The sequence below is a fragment of the Dreissena polymorpha genome, chromosome 4, assembly GCF_020536995.1.
Source record: "Dreissena polymorpha isolate Duluth1 chromosome 4, UMN_Dpol_1.0, whole genome shotgun sequence".
NCBI lineage: Eukaryota > Metazoa > Mollusca > Bivalvia > Myida > Dreissenidae > Dreissena > Dreissena polymorpha.
In genome coordinates this window covers 54,199,270-54,223,684 of record NC_068358.1, presented here as the reverse complement: position 1 = coordinate 54,223,684, position 24,415 = coordinate 54,199,270, and the positions used below count along the sequence as shown (strand labels likewise).

General features: G+C 37.0%; 1 protein-coding gene and 1 non-coding gene across 2 annotated transcripts in view; one reads left to right on the top strand and one right to left on the bottom strand.

The window, feature by feature from the left end:
* Window positions 1–24,415, bottom strand: part of LOC127879733 (proline-rich transmembrane protein 1-like) — a 94,901-nt gene that overhangs the window by 13,144 nt on the left and 57,342 nt on the right. Inside the window, exon 3 of the mRNA XM_052426750.1 lies at window positions 1,563–1,796. Within this exon, the coding sequence (XP_052282710.1) occupies window positions 1,563–1,796 (234 nt within the window). The remainder of the gene's footprint in view (window positions 1–1,562; window positions 1,797–24,415) is intronic.
* On the top strand, window positions 336–418 carry Trnas-aga (transfer RNA serine (anticodon AGA)). Its single transcript has one exon. It is a non-coding gene; the product is annotated as a tRNA-Ser (tRNA).

Sequence of the window (24,415 nt, the reverse complement as noted above, 5' to 3'; positions counted from 1 at the left end):
TAATCGAATATAATAACACCAATCTAAATGTTTGTATTCTGGCCATTTATGCCGATTAAGGTAGCGCACCTCTAATGATTTCCCGCGATTTATTTTACGATCATTGCCGATCTTTAATGATCGGTTATTTCCGACCGATGCATTTTATTTTTTATCAAACTTCGAATTTCGTTATGTGTTTACCTAATTCATTTAGAATACATTATTTTCACTATAAATATTTACTTTGATCCAATTATCATCTGAAAAATACGATTTCGCGATTTCTTCAAAGATTGACGAGCCATTTTACCTGTTTACTTATGGATATCTAATTTAAGGTTGATCGGATGTGAAATTGCCGTGGCCGAGTGGTTAAGGCGAAAGACTAGAAATCTTTTGGGATCTTCCCGCGCAGGTTCGAATCCTGCCGACATTGCATACTTTTTGCGACGCGTTTTATTTCTTTTCTAACGTAATTTGATTTAATATAGCATATAAGCTATGTTTATTGTTAAATATGTTGAAAATTGTATGCACATCCTTCAATTTTTAAAATTAAAACAACGTAATGGCTAAATTGGGTAATTTACTGCTGAAAATACGAATGATGCATGTTGCATTTTTATTTTTATTTCAAAAAGTAAACGGTAAATCTGTCTATTTCTTGGTATTTTGCTGTATAATTAAAGTGTTTCTATAAAAAAATTAGTTTAAAATATAACTTAAATGATAGTATTTTGAATTTTATGACACTTTGTTTTTAACCGACCCAATTTTTACTTGGCTAAAATCACTTACATTTCATGGCGCTATTCCGTAGATAAAAATTTGTAAAAAATAAATGTCTGTAAAAGAATACTTATTTTATCTTGTTTAAATGTTAAACACCTTTACTGCATCTGTACACACCAACTGCATGACCGTATTTGGAAATTTGAATGAATTATGGAACTTTTATATACCCCAGGGGTGAAAATAAACTGGACAAAAGCCTAGCGTGCGGGTGGTTTTTCAAAAATCGGTATATTTTTTTTAAAGCATGGAAAGCCTACCTACAAATTTGCATGTAGTTAAGTGAAATGATGCTGATTAGGAAAATAATTAATTAAATTATATTTGGATATGTGCCCATTAGGGGTGCGCTACCTTAATATGTTTAAGAATTTAATGAACACAAACTACACCATTTATCAGATGTGTAAAGTGTACAATGCATTATAAAGCAGAGGTTTCGTTGAGCAGATTTAATTATTTGTGGCACAAAAAGAAGAAACAAAGAAATAAAATAAATAAGCTTTGCTTTGGGAAAAAAGAGGCTAAATGCCTTTGAGGTAAGTTTTCTACAGATTAGCATGTGCAGTCCAAACAGGCTAAACAGGGACAGCACTTTTTTCCTCGACTAGACTTTTGCTAAGAAGAAGCTCCCATTAAACATAAAATACAATTAAAGCAGAAAGTGTCAAACCTGATTAAGTTTCACAGCCTGCACAGGCTAATCTGTGACAACATTAAATGCACATATATTTAGCCCCATTTTCCCAGACCACAGCTCAAAAGCAACAATCAACATAAGCACTGACCTTTCCCAGCTCCTTTTCCTCGAGACTGAGCATGCCGGAGCTCTCCGTGTACAGCTTCACCTTGACGACCGGCAGCGGGTGAGTGATGGTGAAGTCCCCCTGAGAGTCTCAGCTGGGCTTTGAGGCTTCTGCCTTGTCGGTCGGCAGCTTTTCTCCGCCCTCGACCTTCATTGTGCAGTACACAATGTTGTTGGGAGCCAGAGACTTGAGGCCTTTCACCTCCACCACGTGCACCTGTGGAGGAAGAGGTCAGAGGTCATTGTCTGAATTGGTTGGTACCTGTGGAATATTATTGTCCTTGACCACAAGTCCAGTGTCTGATTTAGCCAAGATAGTTGTCTGAATTTTCTGAATTTGTTGGGGGCGGAGAATAATAATAAACCATGAGCAACACCATCATTAAGGAAATAACCTACAAGTCCAACAAAGTATCATGGATTGCTAAATGCCGCCTTATATAGATTGCATCAATTTGTATACATACAATAAATGGTAGTCAATGTTGGATTATGGAAAAGTTTTTACAACAATTTTTTGACAATATGTAAAGGAACGCAGCAGTCCCCTCTCAACAAAATTAATGATGTGCATTAACTTTGAAAAGAGGTGATGGAGGAGAAGGGGGCGTCCACCGTCTGTCTGAATCCCCTGTCTATGTTCATTGCATGACTTTGTTTGAACCAGGGCACAAGTCCTGGCATCTTAATTTTTCCCAAGGGTAATGCTCTCAATGTAAGTTTATCCATTAAACAATTTCTGTAGTTTTTTTGTGTGTTGAAATATGTTTCATGTAACGTTACATCAAATTCAGGTCTGTAGTTCCTGAGATAGCAGAAACGATAACACCTAGTATATCATATATAATCAAAGGGCCATAACTTCCTGAACAATCATAGGGGAACAGCATGACAGCAATAAATAACTATGCTTTACGCGCTAAAGGATGTTGCCTAAGAGGTTCCATCAAAACCATGTTCATTGAGATCCATAAAATCTATGCCAAAACATAGCATAACACTGACAACTGTGAAGCAGGAAGAGCAGGCCAATAGACATCAAGTAATAATAGATGAAATTATCAGAAAAAGTTGTTTCATCCGGACAAACACAACTCCAGCAAGATAACATTTCAGACAGTTTCACACCTAGTCAAAGACAACAGAGAGATTAAACATTAGACAAATTAGACATTTTACCTCTACGTGTGACCTTGATTTTAAAGATGGGGACCTAGGTTCAATCTCCTCATGCGGCCGTACATATTTCTTTACCATCACTTTTCTAAATGTTTTGGACCCTGCTCTGTGAAAATGGGGTTTACTGCATGTGCGTAAAGTGTCGTCCCCGATAAGCCTAAGTAGTCCGCACAGGCTAATCAGGGATCACACTTTCCGCTTTTATGGTATTGTTCGTTTCCTTTTCCTTTAAAGCAAAAATCCAGTTTGGTCGGAAAGTGTCGTCCCTGATAAGCCTGAACAGGCTTATCTGAGACTACACTTTACACACATGCATTAAACCCATTTTTCACAGAGCATTGCCCATTTATTTTCATACAAATTGTTTGATAAGTACTGGGGCGGGGAAAGGGCTGTGGCAGTCAAATGTTTGTACGACGCATTCATACCAATGTGCCAACACCTTTTCAGCTACTTAAACGTTTTCTGATCAATTTTCTTATGCTTCAAAACTGCAATTTTATATTAGATTTGAATAGCAATTTTCTGCATTCTATCGGTGTATGAACTGTCGAGAAAATTATGCCTAATTTGCATTTATGCATAAATTAGGTGTATTTTTCCCGACAGTTCATACACCCATGAAATGAAGAAAAATGCTATTCAATTCTTATAATAACAACACAAAATGATCTTAAAGCTGAAATTATATCGTGGTAAGGGTCATAAAAGTCCTTTTTAATCTAGCATTTGAATCTATTTTCAGTTGTATAACGTCATTTTGCCACTGACCAATAAAAAACAACGCCATTAAGTTCCGCGCAAAACATAACGTCATTTGGGCAACTTGTTTATGACCAGAAAGTAGCGCCATGAATATTCATGTTTAAATTTGCATACGAAGTGGGTTCATCGGAAAATGAACAAGAGGGCCTGAAAGGAAAGTCGCTCACCTGAGATACAAAGGAACTGGCCTGTTTTCTGTGCAACCTAAAATACCATTAAAACAAATGTTGCAACAATGTTTCTTGAAGGTTGAACTATAACCGTTATTTTAATAGGGTTAAAAATGTTTAATTATAGACATATAAGGAAAAATGACCTGCACCCATGCTTTAAAACAGACTGTAACCATCTTTGAAATTATTCGAGATATCATTACAAAATTGTTCTTACCAAGGTCAATAAAAACTTGACTATAAATGTGCTATTAGAGCGTTCGCAAGGTTTTATTACAGCAATATAAGGAACAAGAGCTGTCTTTGGACAGCGCGCTCGACTTTTCAAGTGCTTGACAGTATAACGTAAGCCATAATGGGGAAATTATTCAAATTATTCAATAAGGTCAAGGTAATAGTTCAGGTATATTTTCCACAATCTATTGAACATTTGTAAAGACATAAAACAAACTTATAAGATTTTATTTCAAGTTTGATAGCAATAGCTTGGGTGGAAAGTTTGGACGGTCCTTCAAAAATAAAGTAAATAAATATTTGTTTGTTTGTTTTTAACCATGTTTAAAACAAACAAATCTTTTTGGGTTGGGTAAGGGGGGGGGGTGAGAGGGGGGTATACTGTGTGGTCATTTATTAGACGATCTTTCACAAATATAAAAAGGAAAAATAAAAATAAAAATTGGGGGGGGGGGCAGGGATTCTGGGTTTGGGCGTGAGGTATTGTTTGGGTGGAATATATTGTGGTATTCAGGTAAGTGTTGTTTTATCAAAGTAATTATAAAATCTGATCATAAATAAAGAAGTTATGGCGATTTAACTAAAATTTATTCTCTTGACCTTGAGGGTCAATGTCATTCAAAGGTCAAGGTCAAATTGAACTTGCCAGGTACAGTACCCTAATGATAGAAAGAAAATATTTGAAGTTTGAAAGCAATAGCTTTGATACTTTAGAAGTCAATTGGATCTAAACACAAAATTTAACAAAATATTCAGTAACTAAGACAAAAAAGGGCCATAATTCTTACAAATGCTAGGTACAGTTGTCTGCTCTTGTTAATAGATTGGGGTCATGTTGGTAAAAAGCTTGCAAAATATGTAAGGAAAATGTCAAGGGACATTGACAATATTTGAGGTGGTACGCAAACTTTAACATAGATTTATCAATAATATGAATATTCTAAATAAAAAAGGGCGATAATTCTTACAAAATGCTTGATACAGTTATATGCTCTTGTTTATAGATTGGGGTCATGTTTGTTAAGAAGTTTGCAAAATATGAAAGCAATATATCAAGGGACATTGAAAAAAGTTTGAAGTGGTACGCAAACTTTAACATTTGCACGCTAACGCCGACGCCGGGGTGAGTAGGATAGCTCCACTATATATATTTCATATATAATAGTCGAGCTAAAAATGCCCCACCACAAGTGGCCATGTTTGTTCAACAGAACTATTTTCTTCCTCATCCAAGATATCATGAGAAAAAAAGTTCTGACCAAGTTTCAAAAAGATTGGACAATAAATGTGATTTCTATAGTGTTATCAAGGTTTTACTATAGCCATATAAAGGAAAATGCCCTGCACCTTGGCAGGCATGTTTTCAACCAAGCGGAACCATTATCGAACTCGTCCTAGATATAATTGGGATAGATCTTCTGATCAGGTTTCATACAGCTCAGAAAATAAATGTGGCCTCTAGAATGTTAAAAAGGTCTTACTGTAGCCATATTATGAAAAATGCCCCGCACCATGGCTTTCATGGTTTTCAAACAAGCGTTTGTCACTTTGACAGTACTTAACATGTGAAACCGAAAGTAAGCCATGCAGATAATTGACATGATCACAATCCAAACAACAAAGGTGACAGCATTTCGGATTTCTAATGTTTGTAATGGTTATAGGTCATGTTGGTTCATTTAACTGTATGGTATAACACAAACTAAATTCATACCAGAAGCTAACACTTCACCTACATGTAAGTAGTTTCATGTATCCTGTATATTAAAATTGCAAAACCAGGCCCCTCAGTGTGTAAATACCATTAATGTTACATTTCCAAGTATATAGATATATGGATCATTAACAAGTGTTCAAGTAAAGTCAGTGCCAGTAAAATATACTGATTTCGAACGGAACTCCGTGAGCAAAATATTGCTACTTCAGTGTGAATATGCCATTATTGTATCTCCAAGTATATAGATATATGGATCGGTAATCGGTGTTCAACTCCAAGTTAGTGTCAGTATTACTCCTTGTCAGATCCAGTAAATGATCGAAATTTTGAAAGCAACCCCATTCAATTAAATATAACAACTCCGGTCTCAACAGTGTGGGCATGTCATTATGGTTTCAACTCCAAGTATATAGATACATGTATATGGATCAGTAATCAGTGTTCAATTTCATGTTAGTGTCTGTGTAAACTCCTTGTCAGATCCAGTAAATGATCAAAATTTCGAAAGCATCTCCAGTCAGTTATATATAATAACTCCAGTCTCAACAGTGTGGGTATGTCATTATGGTTCAACTCCAATATATAGATATATGGATAAGTAATCAGTGTTCAACTTGGTGTCAGTCGGTGCCAATTAATATTAAAACATTGAACTCTGGCTCTTAACTATTAATTTCAGCATGTATAAAATTTCTTTGATACCAACATTTTATCACCAAGTCTCCACTGATAAACAAACACCCGCAACAGGTAACTAAGTATGCGCAACTGTAGTCTTGAAATATGGCACGTGATAGAACAAAAAAGTATTTATATTTCTTCAAATAATTATTTTATTTTTTCAGCAAAATATATTAATTTATGGTCTGGCCAATAATTTTCTATTACACCTTCAAGTTGAGTGAATATCAAATCTAGAGTTGATCCAAAGTCTGTTGTGGCAGAATTGATTAACTGTTTACATGCATAGGTGTCCATCATAATTTGCCAGAGCATGTTGTCTGTTTCAGCATTAATGTTGAAATCTTCAATAAATATTGCAGCTATAGATTAAATAAAAGATTGACTAAGATGGAATTGAAATTTTTCTTTAAAATGTGGGAATGACAAAGACGGCGCTTTGTAAATAAATACAATTTGTTTTTCATCACAACCAATTTTTACATAAAGGTACAGAATGATCAAGGTTTTCATCACTGAAAGTAGTGCTGTTAAGAATTTTGAAATCTTGTTTAATATACACAATCAAACAATGTGGAGGTCTTCTATTTGGATTGTTGTCATTTTGATTATTCTTTATCACACTGAATGGAATCGAGTAGTTTTCAGTGTCATCTTTGAAACATAAACATGTTTCTGCAAATGCAGCAATGTGTGAAGATAGTACATCATGATCAACCTTTATATCATCAAAATACAAGATTAAAGACCTGCAATTATTGAAAACAATTTTGAAAAACTGATTTGAATCAAAATGCTCCAAGTGTGTGTAACACAGTTAAAGTGAAGCATGTTGTCGCAATCTTTCCATTTCTGCATGCACCTGTTCATCAACGTGCAATGCAAGCTGATTGATATTCAACATTTGTAATTTTGATAGAGATCTTACTCTACTTAGTGCAACATAATGCAGATGTGGAACTTTTCTAATTTTGCGCTGTGATAAATCAATCACAACTTTGTCTAAAGTACTTCCTTGAGCTCTGTGCCCATAACGACCTCCTGATGGCTGGAATGTTTTTCTCTTGTAAGTAAATGGTCTCTATATCAAAATAGGTGTCCAGTTAGCATCAATTTCTGCATGATAAATCGACGATTCTTATAGTTCACTCTTGTTTCAAGTCCGGCTATTTCATTATCTAACTGAACCCAAATAATGCTTGGACGAGTGGTTTCTGTCTGTTTGTATTCAACATACTTGACAACACATGTTGCACCATTTGCAAGCCCATATTCTGTATAGTTGTTCACAGTTAAGTCATAAATCATGTCAACAGCTACAGTAAGGAAACTGTGAAGGTTTGCAGTTTTATTTGGATCGTTGGGCAAATTCCTCATTGAATGTTATAGCATGTCTCTGGTAAGCTTTAAAGAAACCAAGCTGGTTAAACTTGATATTATAACTTTTTCTGTTGCCATTTTACTGATAAGGGAATCATTGAAAGAGTGCATGAAAAAAGTTCTCTGCAAAGAGCCGGGGGCATTGATGTCATATAAAGGAGAAGAAACGCTTATTTCAAATAGTTTTAGTCTTGCCATATCAACATCTGTAGCCTGATTTACTCTGAGCCTGTTGAGTTACTGGGAGAATTCAAGGCGTCTTTTTGTTTCATTATTTCAGTTAGTTCAAAAATGTTAAAATATTCTTTCCAAAGGTTGGAAGCTAACGCTGTTGCATCACAAGTTAAATCATTAAATATCCCATTTCCACTAACAGGTTTTAACTGGTAGAAATCGCCAACTGCAATGACACTTACACCACCAAACGGTTTTCTTGTTCCTTTAAGTTCTTGAAGTCTTTGATCAATGTAGCAGAGCATGGAATTGCTAACCATCGAAACTTCATCAATGATTACTACTGATAAACTATATTTTGATCGAAATGAATTCAAATTGTCACATGTTAATGTTTGATCAGATTGCTTATACTTTTGCATAAATGCTGATAGTTGATCCATTAATATTGAAGGTAGCTTTGCCAGTAAAAGCACAAAGAAGCACTCTTACATCATCAGCATTTCCCCCATCTTTCATGTTTAGAAATCGATATAATGTTTGGTACAACGCTTTTATAACAATACTTTTTCCAACGCCAGCACCACCAGTAAGAAATGTGTAAATGGGCTCATCTCTGGTTATGATCCAATGAATGACATGATTGTAGAATTGCTTTTGTTTTGTATTTAGGTTACGTATGAGTTTTCTGTAGTCAGTTTTAGATAAAATGTTTTAATTTGTTACAGTTGTTGGAGCAGAAACATAACAACCAAGTTCATTACCAATATCATATTATGTTTGTTCAAATACTCTATCAGGATTGAAGTAAATAAATAATTTAGAATCAATAGCTTCTTCCTCAGCAGTGTCGCCTTCCATTTGTTCGGTACATGGTGCTATGTCAGCAAAACCATCACAGTCTGCTTCAACTACTTCTCTAACTAGCTCTAATTCATCTGCAAAATATTCATACTTTTTACCTTTGGCATCAATGATTCTCTGCATAGACAGATAGTGAGATTTGAAAGTATCAAACTTCCCGAGCAAACCTTTGTCTTCATCTTCCATGGATAAAATAGCAGCAGCTTTTCTCTGAAGTGATTTTATTCATCAGTTTTTTATTGAAACGGACATAACAAAAATGACTTTCTTATTTTTCCTTCTTCATATTTTTACACCATTTTATAATGTAAAAATAGTATCATCAGTTCCAAATGTGACATCATCATACTCGTGAGAATCCTTGTCATCATCTGCAACAAGATTTTCCTCACTCTCTTCATCATTTACTTTTGGCAAATTTTCTGGATTATGAATGTTAATCTGAGAAACATAATCAGCTAAGCACCAATTGTTTAAAGCTGGTGGACGCCTAGAATATCTTTGTAAGAGAGGTTGTCTGACATAACATCTGTTGAATCATTTGGCATTCATCAAGCAGTGATTTTTGCTTTAACAATCGAATACGTTGATTTTTAGGGGAAGTGTTGATGAATACAACATCTCTGGCGCTCTTTGTGAGTGACATTCCAAGAACTAAATATACAGCTTCTTGGGCACTTACTTCAACACTTTTTGAAAAGACATTGTCAATATGTCGCACTTGTCATATCAAGATTTCCATTTTTTTGCTTCTTTTGCTGCAGCATGCATTAAATTACTCATACCTCTCTGTGATTTACTTATGTATGAAACAATGTACATCGCACGTGCATTAGGGTCAAGAACAAACTGAATGTATATGTTTGCCCTCCAAGCTTTCAAAACATATTCATTATATAAATTGACTCGTATGTCTTTAGGAGATCGCTTTAAGAAGACTTTGGAAGCTGCCAAAGAACTTCGTAAGCACTTGATGTATTCTGCTTCAGGCATCTGCACAGCAGTTTTGAAAAAATCCTCATATGTTATAGCATACCCATCTTTCTGATAATTTATTTTCGTTTTAAGATTTTGATACAATTTATAGTTGTTGTCTTTGTCTTCTTCAAGATGATCTAAAACAATGGTCTCAGAAAGTGGAGGCAGTGGACAACCAAAGCGACACAATTTGTCTTCTCTCTTGCGACAGGTTCTTGAGTGTTTATGAAGTTGAAGTTCATCTAAGAAGCCAAGAGCATCATTTTAAGAAGAGAACTGCAAAAATTGATTCATATAAAGAGATATTTCTTCATTGCTGTTAACTCCAAACTTTTGAGCATTTTTAACCAGGTTTTCCGAAGTTAAAAACTGGTTATAAGATTGGCGAATGTCGGCGGGCGGGCGCGCTGGCGGACTGGCGGGCTGGCGGGCGGAACAAGCTTGTCCGGGCCATAACTTTGTCGTTTATTGTGAGATTTTAAAATCATTTGGCACATTTGTTCACCATCATTAGACGGTGTGTCGCGCGAAAGAAATACGTCGATATCTCCAAGGTCAAGGTCACACATTGAGTTCAAAGGTCAAACATGGCTAAAAATGAGCTTGTTCGTGTCATACCTATGTCCTTCATATGATTAAATCAGTTCAGTTTTAGTTGTCTCCCTTTATCTGACTTTTTTTCACATTGAAAACCTGGTTTTGTAACAATTGTGTTCCTTGTCTATCCATACAAGCATGTGAATGTGTGGAGAACCACGCTGTTGGAATTCAACTCTGTAAAATAATCTGTTAATTTGCCAAGGGTTTACGCTCACTTGTCAGCACAATTTTGATAAACTCCTGAACCCTGTGGTCAAAATATCTTGAACATTTTACATGATCTTTTTGTATGAGCTTTATTTTTTCTTCCCAAGTAAGATTTTCAATCTGTGTATTATTTCATTGCTTGTCTTGATTCAACTTTGAGAGCATTTTTAGTAGATCAGGCCACCTAGTATCAACAGAAGATAGTGACAAACACCATGTTGGCAACCCTAATTGTGTAATCATTGAAAAAAAAATTTTTTCCTTGTTTCCAAATAGGCTGGAGAATTGCGCAGTTGCTCCAATATGTAATAGCCTTCATCTTTTTAACCATATTGTCCACGACATTTGGATCTTTAGCCTGAATGACAGTAATTTTCTTGCTGCTATAATTGCATCTTCGAACAGCAAGATTGACTCAACGTTACTCATTTAATTGTTTCATTTGCATTTTCTTCAGTTTGAAAAATATGTTTTGAACACTGTTAGCAGCTCGTCTTTCTTTACTGCGTAATTCCCATTTAGCAATGTCGCTATAATGAACTGGAACAAGCATTTGCTCGTTATCCAATCGTCTCTGACCACATAAAATAAAAGGAAAACAGAGATATTCTACATCCATATCTTGATATAAACTCAATGGCCTTTGACCTTCACCTGGTGCAAATGTGAATGTTGCATTTCTATTTTCAATATTTTCATCATCTAATAGAGTATCAATGTTTCCAACATTTTCTTGAACCACTTCTTCAGCATCTGAATCATGAGGGTCTTGTTTTGATCCATTTTCATTACATGACTCAGAGTGATTACCATCAGGTAGTGAGTTATCTGGTGTGTTACACAAAAAAATTTCTGCTTCATCAGACTTGGACTCAGTAACAGTTCTTTTCTAATCTGGATCTAATGCAATATTAGTGTTTTTGTACAAATCACTATGTTTAATTAACCAGTCCAAAGCAGCTTAAACAATCAATAGACGAACATTTTCCGAAAAAGCAGAGGATTTATATGACATCTTTTTTTTCACAGCAATTGTTATATTTTCATCAAGCGGCCTTGGCAGAGCGTTAACAACAGGTTGTATATCAACAGGTACATTTACAACATTTCCATTTACAGACAACTGTCGTCCCCTGGGCAATTCTCGTATCTGCATGAAAGATATTCTTAAAGCAATTAAGCGTTCCTCTAATTGGTGAAGATCTAATTATTTTGGGTTAACTGGCTATTGCATGCCTTTAAATACCGACAGCGTTGGTATTTTTCTTTGGGCAATATTTACTTTACATGTAGTACAAATCCACTGTTTTGCATCAACAGACACCAAAGTAGTCAAATACTTTTCCTTGTCTTCTTTTGACAGGCATGTAGCTTCAGACACACTTTGTCGGAACCAGGTTTGTTCACATCAACTGCAGATAAAGATTGGCCCAATCTCAACTGTTGCATGGAATTTTTCAATACAATCATTCATCGTTTTACCTGACTTCCTTTGTTTAGAAGCAATACATTCATGCTCTAGTTAATTATTACTTTCTCTTTTTGCTGCTTTTTGCACTCGATTTAATATGGCCTCTTAACTTGTATTTCTCAAAATTGACCTCCATTGTTTTTTCTTTATTCGTTCTGTTTCTAAATTATAAGCATCTGATTTTGTTTTTAAACATTGAATTGAATGTTTTTTGTTTTTCAATGAGTTGTATTGTAAGTGATTGCCTAAAGGTTCTCTTTGCGACCCTTTCGCTTGTTTGAAATTCTTCATTCTGCCTTTCTTTCCTCATTGAATTGAATGTTCTTTGTTTTCAATGAGTTGTATTGTAGGTGATTGCCTAAAGGTTCTCTTTGCGACCATTTCTTTTGTTTGAAATTCTTCATTCTGCATTGCTTTCATCTTTGAATTGAATGTTCTTTCTTTTTCAATTAGTTGTATTGTAGGTGATTGCCTAAAGGTTCTCTTTGTGACTCTTTCTTTTGTTTGAAATTCTTCATTCTGCTTTGCTTTCCTTTTCGATTTCAATGTTCTTTCTTTTTCAATGAGTTGTAATGTAGGTAATTGCCTAAAGGTTCTCTTTGCGACTCTTTCTTTTGTTTGAAATTCCTTGTTCTACCCCGCTTTTTTTATTGCTTATTGAATTCTTTGTTTTTTTTTCTCTCAATGAACTTATTGTGTGCTAAATAACTGAAATTTCTTCTAGATTCATTTTCTTTCAGCCTTAATTTTTGAGATCGTCGTTGTCTTTGTTTGTAAAAAGAAAGATATTATTTTCTTTCAATGTTCTTTGTTTGTTTATGAATTTCGGGTCTCTGTTTTTGATCATTACAGTATCAAAGTGGCTGAATTGTCTTAAGTGCAGATTTGCGGAAAACTTTCTTCATTACATTAAGTATTAGGGTGGAGAGGGGGGTTTAATGTGGGTGTGTGGTAATTTAGTAGATGATCTTTCAAAAATAACAACAAAAAAGAAAAATAAATTGGGGGGGGGGGGGAATTCTGGGGTGGTTTGGATGGAGTCCATTGTGGTATGTCAGGTAAGTGTGTTTTCTCCAAGTATTGTAACGGTTTCGTGTCGTCGGTTGTACTGTTTCCTTTCTATCAACCAGGTAGTTATTAGTTTATTAAAATGTTATTACTCTGTGAATAGATGTCTTTAAGAATAAAACAACGAAAACAGTGAGACTTATTTTATTTATACTTCTCAAAATATACTAACATGAAACAACAAATGTATAAGAATATAATATAGTTACATTGTGTCCGACATCCCAGATCTTTCTTGATTGTAATAAATAAGTCGTTACAAGTTTAAATAATTTGAGATGGTTTTTGGCCGAAAAGTTGAATCTGTCCTTAGTCGTCTGCGGCGCGTCTTTCATATGGATGCCCCTTGATACAATTCCTCAGACTCTGTAAACGGTTATGCCCCGACAGCTCCGACCAATCAGAATGCTCCAATCGCCGATTTGAACCTCTGTCATCCAATCACATATGCTTGCCAAAATGAACTCTTCAAAACACTTCCGCACATCAGGAAATAGTTCCTAATGTTATATCTATGCTTATCAATCAAACGACAATAACTTAAAATAAAACAGTAGCAAATCGTTAGCATTCATACAATAAGACATAGTTTACTGTAACATTTAACTATTAACATTTAACTATATGGCACAGTCTTTTGCTAAAATCACAAAGATAAAGTTATCACGTCACCAGCATGGTCGACACTGTTTATGACTGACAAGGAAAAATCATAGGATCGAGGATTAATAACTTAACTTGTGAGTAACATTTAAGGATTATAAGGATTAAGATGTAGATAAAATGATATATGCATGAAACCTCAGTTTACTGTTCAACATGCATATGTCATGTAATTCAGCGAAATGTCAGAACCTGTCAACATTCGGTGAGTAGGTCTTTGTCCATATCTTCATCATATTTTAGATAATGTTACATGTTATGAAACCTAACTTTATTAGTTTTGCTTAGGATTACTTGTAGTCCATTATATTACACTTTCCCCCACTAAAATAGCAAATGAGCACTTTTAACATTAATGCAACGAGAACATACAGATGGCATAGCAACATGAACAATTGCAAAAACAATGCAAATAGTAACTAGTCTCAGTCTCCGCGACGCGACTCTCCTCCACTTCCCCGCTTACGATTGCCTTGAGATAATTGTAGTTATAGAACCTAATTGTTGAGTCCATCTTCTCTGCTGGTCCTTCCTCCACTGTCGGCTTACCCTCAGCTTCAAGGGACATGAAGTTGTACTTGTCCAAGAGGGCTCTCCTAGACAAGGTTGGGAAGTTGGTACACTCCACACGCTCAAGAAAGATGGCCACATACTCATGGGCCATGAGTTTCTGGTCAGAGGTCATCTTCTTCCAATTTCCTGGCGGCCATACAATCTGTTGGTTGTTTGCTTCCATGGTGAGTTCATTTACCAATGACCAGTCCCTTTTCGCAGGCGGACACATGGGCATACAGCCCTTCTTCAGAATCCGGAAGGCTCTGTCCTTTAAGCTGCTGCTTGCACCCAACATAGCTGAGCTACAGGACGACGCTGAAGAGAAAGATGAGGAGGAGGAGGAAAATACCTCACCACTTGGAGAAACACCCCTGTCTCGATCTGGGCCCATATTTCTGTCCGAAACCGCTTCTTCACCCAACTCTATATTGTCCCTGTTATCAAAATCTTGATTTTCTTCTGACTCTAGCCTCTTACGTTTGAGTCTCGTTTCCTTTGGCCTTTCTTCTTCAGCTGCTACTTTCGTGCTTGTGCCTCTCTCCGACTGGTCAACCAAACTATTATCTTCCAGTACCACTGGTCTTTCTTTTCTAGCGGATTTCTCTACCACAGTCCTCTTGTCTCGCGACACGCTCCGCTCCTTGAATTCCCTCTTATTCGTTGTCATACCTCTAAAAATCTGTAATCCTTTCCTCCAACCGGCCGTCCATTGATCTCCCCTTGCTTGCATGTCTGAAAAAGTATCACTCCAACTTCGCATGGCTCTCATTGCTTTATAGGCCTCCTTGAAGTCGTAAGAGTTGATGTTGTCAACTACTTTAGCGTAGTCCTCTGGATATTTGGCGAAGTAAAACCATTCGCCCTGGTGAATTGGTCCTTGCTTATTGTTACCTCTCGGTGGACTTTCTACACATGGGATTCCAGACCCGCTGTACGGGTGTAGACGTTCTCTTTCCCCTCACACCAAGCGCACATCACAGAAAGTCGTCGATGGGCAGAAGAGATGAGATGTACATTCAGTAACTTCCTGTTGGGGAAGTAGGCTTCACACAACCAGCATTTTTCCTGAAATACCGACTTGAACAATATAGACATGGTAATCAGCAATCCAATTCAACACTATTTAAAATTTTAAATTTGTTTTTGAATATCCATGCATAGACTTTCTTTTTTATACAACATATTAATTTGTGAATAGTTTGATAGACAGGCACATATCGATACCAGACGCACAGGGTCTTCACCATAGTTAATACATTTTTTAAAAAGTTTATTCATACATTAACAGTATAAACAGTCAGGTCAGTTGTGTTAACAATGCTAATTATTTTCCATTTAATTTTGCAGCTGGACCTTCTTTATCCATCTTGGAATGCAAGCCCCTGTATAAGGATATAATCTGTCAACATGATATGTTTTTGGAGCCTTTCTTGACGACTGCTTTACTTTGCAAACGAGTATCATCCTTGTGACTAGAAATGGTCCTTTTCATTTCACGGTTAGTTTTGTACTTACATGGATCATGCAACCATACAACCTGTCCTGGGAAAACCTTTTTCTTCCTTACATTGCTGTCATAGTGCTTCTATAGATATAGAGCTGCAACCTTCATGTGACTTCTTTAATTGTCATGACAACCTGTAATTTTCTTTTTCAGCAGACTAACATAGCCATCTACACTTGTTTCCGGTGTGTTCTCCTCTGGTACACCTACTACCGCTTGCAACGGAAGACGAATATCCTTGTCAAATACCATCTTGTTAGGGGTGACGGATGTGCTACTTAGAGGTGAAGAGCGATACGCCATACATATTTGTTGCAGATAGACGTCCCAACAGGTTCGTCTTGACAGTATGACCGCAGCATAGCAAGAAGTTCTGTTAAATCTATCAACCAGTCCATTGGCCTGAGGTCGTCTATACGCGGAGTGCTTCTTTTGAATCACGAGGAAATCACAAATATCTTCAAAAAGTTTAGATTCACAACTACGGCCTTGATCTGTGTACACCTGTAGGGAAGTTCCATATGGACATACAAAATTATCCAAAAAAGCTTTCGCAGCAGTTTTCGACTCTAAATCAGGTATAGCGACACATTGTGTCCATTTGGTGAACCAGTCGATGATAACAAGTATGTATCGATTGCCAATATCATTATCTGTAACTGGAAGTGGTCCGAGTATATCCATTTACACACGCTCCATTGGTTCGCCAACTAAATATAACGACCAAGTGGTGCTTTGTTTGACTGTCGTGAAAGCTTGTTAACTGCACACACATCACATTTCGAACAATAATCTTTTACATAATCTGCCATACCAGGCCAATAGAATGCTTTTCTGATTGTGTACATGGTCTTTTCAACTCCAAGATGACCGCCACTTTCAACTTCATGATGTAATTTCAAAACAACATCACGTCGATCAGCCGGAGTTATCAGCTTTTGTAAAATGTCCCCATTGTTTTCCTCGTACTTCCGAAACAGCAACCCTCCAACAATTACTAGGCGATCCCACTGTCTCCACAAAGCTTTTGTTTCAGCTATTGAATCTGAATTGTCTTTCCATTCCGGTCTGGTTTCATGTTCATCTTTTGCAGACTTAATAACACATATTGCGCTGTCACTCAGTTGACTGTAAGAGATGTCTGCATGTGTCCAACCATCAATAAGATATTCTGCTCTCTTAAGTTCTGTTGTCTGTGCAGTCACGTTACGTCTTTACGCCCTTATTATTTCATCAATTTATTCAGCTTTATCTATCATCGCTTCTTGATTATCTTGTTGGTGCTTGCATGACTCGCATGGTCTTCTGAACAAAGCATCGGCATTCTTGTGGCTGCTTGTTCCGTCTCTATGTTATACTGTCAATATAAAGAAGTGAAACTCCAGCTGCTGGAGCAGTATTGAATTTTCATTAAAAACATTTATTTGGCGAAACCACCAATCTTATAATCACATTAATACACATTGCCAAGTCAACATACATAAAAGAGTAAGAGGCAGCTTGTCAGATAATGGTCTGTAAAAATTCAGTATAACCTGCAGAACTCTCAATTGATGAACATACACGTTTACTTTATAAGTACAGAGAATGTATAAGAATCTAAGTATAAGAAAGGTCTTAAACAAGGTTTCTTAAAAAATAATAAAAACACAATACCGCTACCAGCCTCTGACGGCTGAAAATATAACAACATCGAAGATATGTACGGGGATACACGCTTCTGCATCCACGCAGCACACATCAAACTGTTGTGCAATGCAATATAAAGAAGTGAAACTCCAGCTGCTGGAGCAGTATTGAATTTTCATTAAAAACATTTATTTGGCGAAACCACCAATCTTATAATCACATTAATACACATTGCCAAGTCAACATACATAAAAGAGTAAGAGGCAGCTTGTCAGATAATGGTCTGTAAAAATTCAGTATAACCTGCAGAACTCTCAATTGATGAACATACACGTTTACTTTATAAGTACAGAGAATGTATAAGAATCTAAGTATAAGAAAGGTCTTAAACAAGGTTTCTTAAAAAATAATAAAAACACAATACCGCTACCAGCCTCTGAAGGCTGAAAATATAACAACATCGAAGATATGTACGGGGATACACGCTACTGCATCCACGCAGCACACATCAAACTGTTGTGCAATGCAATATAAAGAAGTGAAACTCCAGCTGCTGGAGCAGTATTGAATTTTCATTAAAAACATTTATTTGGCGAAACCACCAATCTTATAATCACATTAATACACATTGCCAAGTCAACATACATAAAAGAGTAAGAGGCAGCTTGTCAGATAATGGTCTGTAAAAATTCAGTATAACCTGCAGAACTCTCAATTGATGAACATACACGTTTACTTTATAAGTACAGAGAATGTATAAGAATCTAAGTATAAGAAAGGTCTTAAACAAGGTTTCTTAAAAAATAATAAAAACACAATACCGCTACCAGCCTCTGAAGGCTGAAAATATAACAACATCGAAGATATGTACGGGGATACACGCTACTGCATCCACGCAGCACACATCAAACTGTTGTGCAATGCAATATAAAGAAGTGAAACTCCAGCTGCTGGAGCAGTATTGAATTTTCATTAAAAACATTTATTTGGCGAAACCACCAATCTTATAATCACATTAATACACATTGCCAAGTCAACATACATAAAAGAGTAAGAGGCAGCTTGTCAGATAATGGTCTGTAAAAATTCAGTATAACCTGCAGAACTCTCAATTGATGAACATACACGTTTACTTTATAAGTACAGAGAATGTATAAGAATCTAAGTATAAGAAAGGTCTTAAACAAGGTTTCTTAAAAAATAATAAAAACACAATACCGCTACCAGCCTCTGAAGGCTGAAAATATAACAACATCGAAGATATGTACGGGGATACACGCTACTGCATCCACGCAGCACACATCAAACTGTTGTGCAATGCAATATAAAGAAGTGAAACTCCAGCTGCTGGAGCAGTATTGAATTTTCATTAAAAACATTTATTTGGCGAAACCACCAATCTTATAATCACATTAATACATATTGCCAAGTCAACATACATAAAAGAGTAAGAGGCAGCTTGTCAGATAATGGTCTGTAAAAATTCAGTATAACCTGCAGAACTCTCAATTGATGAACATACACGTTTACTTTATAAGTACAGAGAATGTATAAGAATCTAAGTATAAGAAAGGTCTTAAACAAGGTTTCTTAAAAAATAATAAAAACACAATACCGCTACCAGCCTCTGAAGGCTGAAAATATAACAACATCGAAGATATGTACGGGGATACACGCTACTGCATCCACGCAGCACACATCAAACTGTTGTGCAATGCAATATAAAGAAGTGAAACTCCAGCTGCTGGAGCAGTATTGAATTTTCATTAAAAACATTTATTTGGCGAAACCACCAATCTTATAATCACATTAATACACATTGCCAAGTCAAAGTCATATGCATTGAGTTCTTGAAGCCATCGTGTGACTTGTCCAGTTGGTTCTTTTAACGATCTTAACCAGCTCACGGCAGAGTTGTCAGTCCTGACAAGTATTTTCTGTCCATGTAAGTTGCTGTGGAAATGTTTCAGAGCGGTTACAACTGCCAGAAGTTCTTTCCGTGTTACGCAATACGACCGCTCATGCACATTCATTGTTTTGCTCATGTAACCAATAACTCTTAAATGCTCGTCTTGAACTTGAGAAAAAACGGCTCCAATGCCTACATCTGACGCATCTGTGTCTAGAATGAACTGAGAGACCAGTTGAGGGTACGCTAGTACCGGTGCTGATGTTAGCATCACTTTGTGGAAATCAAAAGCCTCTTTGCACATTTAATTCCAAATAAATTTTGCATTTTTCTCACGCAATTTGTAAAGTGGTTTGGCAATGCCAGCAAATCCCTTTACGAATCTTCTATAATAAAATGCTTGGCCAAGAAAGCTCCGAACTTCACTCTGGAACTGGCAATTCTTTAATTGTTCTGACCTTTTCAGGGTCTGTTTCAACACCTTGTGCGGATTCAATACGACACAGAAAAGACACTGATTTTCGAAAGAATTTGAATTTGGAAGGATTCAGTTTGAGATGAGCCTTTCTTAACCGTTCAAAAACGTTTTAAAGCCGTGTCAATCAATTATCGACTGTTTTACCAGGGGTTATGACGTCATCCATATACAGCAATGACTCTATCCACTGTAGACCCCGCAAAACATCCTCCGTAACACGTTCGAAAGTAGAGGAAGCATTTACAAGTCCAAACGGCATTACTTTGAAGTGGTACAGGCCATGACTCGTTGAAAAAGCTGTCTTAAATTTGTCCTTCTCATCCATCTCCAATTGCCAAAACCTGAACAAAGATCCATTGAGCTAAACCATTTTGATCTAGAGAGTGCATTAAAGCGGTCATCAACCCTGGGAATAGGGTAGGCGTCCTTGACTGTCACATCGTAAAGTTTTCGATAATCCACGCAAAACCTTGTGGTCCCATCCTTTTTGGACACCAGTACTATTAGCGAAGACCATGGACTGTTTGACGGCTCTATAATGCCCTTTTGAAGCATCTTCTCAACTTCAGTCCGTTCCACTTCTCTTTTTCCATATGGCTGTCGTCTAGGTTAGCACTTTCAGTGTTTATCTTGTGTTTCACGACGTTTGTGCAACCGAGATCGTCCGACGACTTTGCAAGCACATCTTGATACTTATACAACAATTTTGGAAACTGTTCGGGATCCAGATGTTCAACACCGTCGTCAAACAACTTTTTCACATGTTCTGGCAAAATGACCTCTTCAGACTGCACGCCCGTGTCACTTTTAACTGTCGCGCACGTATCTGTTTGAATTTCTTTAGAAATTATGGGGTCCTAAATTGGGAAACACTCGCCAACAAGATATCCTGCTTCCACACTAACTTTTTCATCAAAATCGTTCCAATCACACACGGACACATCTTCTCCCTGTGTTTCAACAATGCCTGCCACAACTCGACAACTTATATCCTGCAAGCCTTGAATCCCATCAACAAACACTACGTCTGGCACATTGCGTTTTACTTCTACAGGTAACATCTGAAAGCTCCTAGGTGGTATTTCAACCCTCTCTTTCACGAGCACCCTGCCTACACTCAGTCCAGTCTTTTCTGTAACACAATCAATTTTATTACCATCCAGTGTGTGAAGTTTATTATTTTGAATGTCCCAGGATTTAATGTGGTTTGCCATATAATTTTGTCCCAGAATTCCTTGAATATTTGTATATCGCAAACGGTGGCGTCAATTGCAGTTGTGAACCTCCCGACCTTCAACTTCAACTCTTCAGACCCTTGAACGTTTAAAGGTGTGCCGTCTACGGCACAAACTGTACAATTATGCTCAGGCAAATCATCTTCTTTCCATTAGCCTCAAGGGTGTCTTTAGACATAAAGTGGTTGTTGCTCCACTATCTAATAGCAAGGTTACCGCAGTTCCGTCTATTAATCCTTCAAATAGACACCATTGTCTTTCGTTTTCATCAGATCGCTGCAGTGACCAACCCGCAATGTTTTTTCATCTGGTCTGCATGGCACCTCTTTTTGTTTAGGTCGAATTTTCACTTGAACCGTCGCATCACGACCTATTGTTGAGACGGTCTGAAGTTTTCCTGCTGCAGTCCTCGTCGGTTGTCTTTGATCGGACATTCTCTGATGAAATCGTTTGTAAAACTACATCTGCAGCACGATCTTCCATAGATTCTGCCTCCCGAGGTATAATCCAGTTTGTCCAATCGTTGCTCAATACGCTTAATGGCACTGGTAAAGTGATGATAAGTTCCCTCATGTACCGGATTGGTTTCAAAAGATCTTTCTCTGCTTTTTGTGTTTGTAACAGCCATAATCTGCGCTCCTACACATTGCCCTGAACGTCCCAACACCTCTTCATAACGCTCATCACCTCCACAGCTTCACTAATTGTCTGGCAATTGTTATCCTCAAACGGCATCTCATCTCGGCAGAAACATTGTTATAAAAATGTTGTAATGCAAGCATTTCTTGGGCCTCTTGATCTAGTGTCTAATAGGCTTTTTGAGACATAAGTCGTATTTCATCCCCAAAAGCAGCAATTGTTTCTGTTTTTCCCCTCATTCTGTTTTGCATTTGTGAAAGCCATCTGTTCTGTTGTATTTTGCCTCCAAACCTCTGTTCCAATCTGTTTGTCAGGAGTCGAAGTATGCGATGTACTGGTCCCAATCTTCATCTCCGGAATAAGGATATGGTTTAATGTTTAGACGCGGTCCACGTCTGTAAAATCCACCATATGTCTCGTCAAATTGGCCCTCTTTGCACTCTTTACCTTTTCCTCTTCCGTTCTCTTTCTCATTGAAGTTAACCTCGGAGTCAGACTGGTCATTGTTGTCCGCCATTATACGAATTTTGCGGAAGTAATGGTACAAAGAAAAAGAACATGAAACGTTGCACTTTATTATTCACAATAAAACATATATCATTATAAATATACACAATAAGCAGTTAGTAAACGATCATCTACTTCTGTTCCTGTCTTAAACCGCCCCTGCCGTTCCCGTTCTGATGCAGCCGTTCCGTTATAGTGCAGCGTTTCGTTTTATTGTAGCCGTTCCGTTCTAGTGCAGCCGTTCCCGTTCTGCGCTCTGTTCTGGTGCAGTAGTTTCCGTTCTATTGCAGCCGTTCCCGCCCGATTGCAGACGTTCCCGTTCTTGTGCAGCCGTTCCGTTCTGATGCAGCCGTTCCCGTTGTGTATCAGCCGTTCCCGTTCCATTGCAGCCGTTCCCGCTCTATTGCAGCCGTCCCCGTTCTTGTGCAGCCGTTCCGTTCAGGTAAAGCCGTTCCCGTTTTCGTCAGGCCGTTCCTGTTTTCGCCAGGCCGTTCCCGTTCTCGTCCGGCCGTTCCCGTTTTCGTCGGGCCGTTCCCGTTTTCATCAGATCGTTCCCGTTTTCGTCAGGCCGTTCATGTTTTCGTCAGGCCGTTCCCGTTCTGTGTCGTTTTCGTCACTTGCTGTTTTCTCCGTGGTGACGAAAAACAATGGTTCAGAGATGCTAAAAATATATTAGCATCCCACTTCTGACACCAATGTAACGGTTTCGTGCCGTCGGTTATACTGTTTCCTTTCTATCAACCAGGCAGTTAATAGTTTATTAAAATGATATTAGTCTGTGAATAGATGTCTTCAAGAATAAAGAAATGAAAACAATGAGACTTATTTTATTTATACTTCTCAAAATATACTAATATGAAACAACAAATGAATAAGAATATGTTTTGTGGCCGAAAAGTTGAAGTCGTCTGCGGTGCGTCTTATATATGGATGCCCATTGATACAATTCCTCAGACTCCGTAAACGGTTATGCAACAGCTCCGACCAATCAGAATGCTCCAATCGCCGATTTGAACCTCTGTCATCCAATCAAATATGCGCGCCAAAATGAACTCTTCAAAACGCTTCCGCACATCAGGAAAAAGTTCCAAATATTATATCTATGCTTATCAATCAAATGACAATAACTTAAAATAAAACAGTTGCAAATCGTTAGCATTCATACAATAAGACATAGTTTACTGTAACCTTTAACTATATGGCACAGTCTTTTGCTAAAATCACAAAGATAAAGTTATCACGTCACCAGCATGGTCGACACTGTTTATGACTGACAAGGAAGTGTTATCTTATGTGGAATTACAATCATAAGATCGAGGATTAATTGCTTAACTTGTGAGTAACATTTAAATATTATAAGGATCAAGATGTATATAGAATGATATATTCATGAAACCTCAGTTAACTGTTCAACATGCATATGTCATGTAATTCGGCGAACTGTCAGAATCTGTCAACATTCGGTGAGTAGGTATTTACCCATATCTTCATCATATTTTAGATAATGCTACATGTTATGAAACCTAACTTTATTAGTTTTACTTAGGTTTACTTTTAGTTCATTATATTACACTATGAATCAAATCTGATCATAAATAAAGAAGTTATAGCAATTTAAGCAAAATTTATTAATTAAACCCTGAGAGTCAAGGTAATTCAAAGGTCAATGTCAAATTCAACTTACCAGGTACAGTTCCGTCATGATAGTTAGTATTTGAAGTTTGAAAGCAATAGCTTTGATACTTCAGACGTAAGGTGGAGTTAAACACAAAATTTTACAAAATATTCAAAGTTACTCAGACAAAAAAAGGGCCATAACTCCGTTAAAAAGCCAACCAGAGTTATGCAACTTGCCCTGTACAGTCCCCTTATGATAGTTAGTGAGTTTTCCAATTCTGAAAGCAAAAGCTATGATACTTAAGGAGTAAAATGGACAAAAAACACAAAACTTAACCAAATGTTCAATTATCTAAGTATAAAAGGGGCCATAATTATGTCAAAATGCCAGTAAGAATAACATAACTTTGCCTGCACAGTCCCCTTATGATGGTATATAAGTATTGCAAGTTTGAAAGCAATAGCTTGATACTCTAGGAATAAAAGTAAACCTAAACACAAAACTTAACCAAATTTTCAATTTTCTTAGTATAAAAAGGGCACATAATTCTTAAAAATGCGTGAAACAGTTGTCTGCTCGTGTTTATAGATTGGGGTCATGTTGGTAGA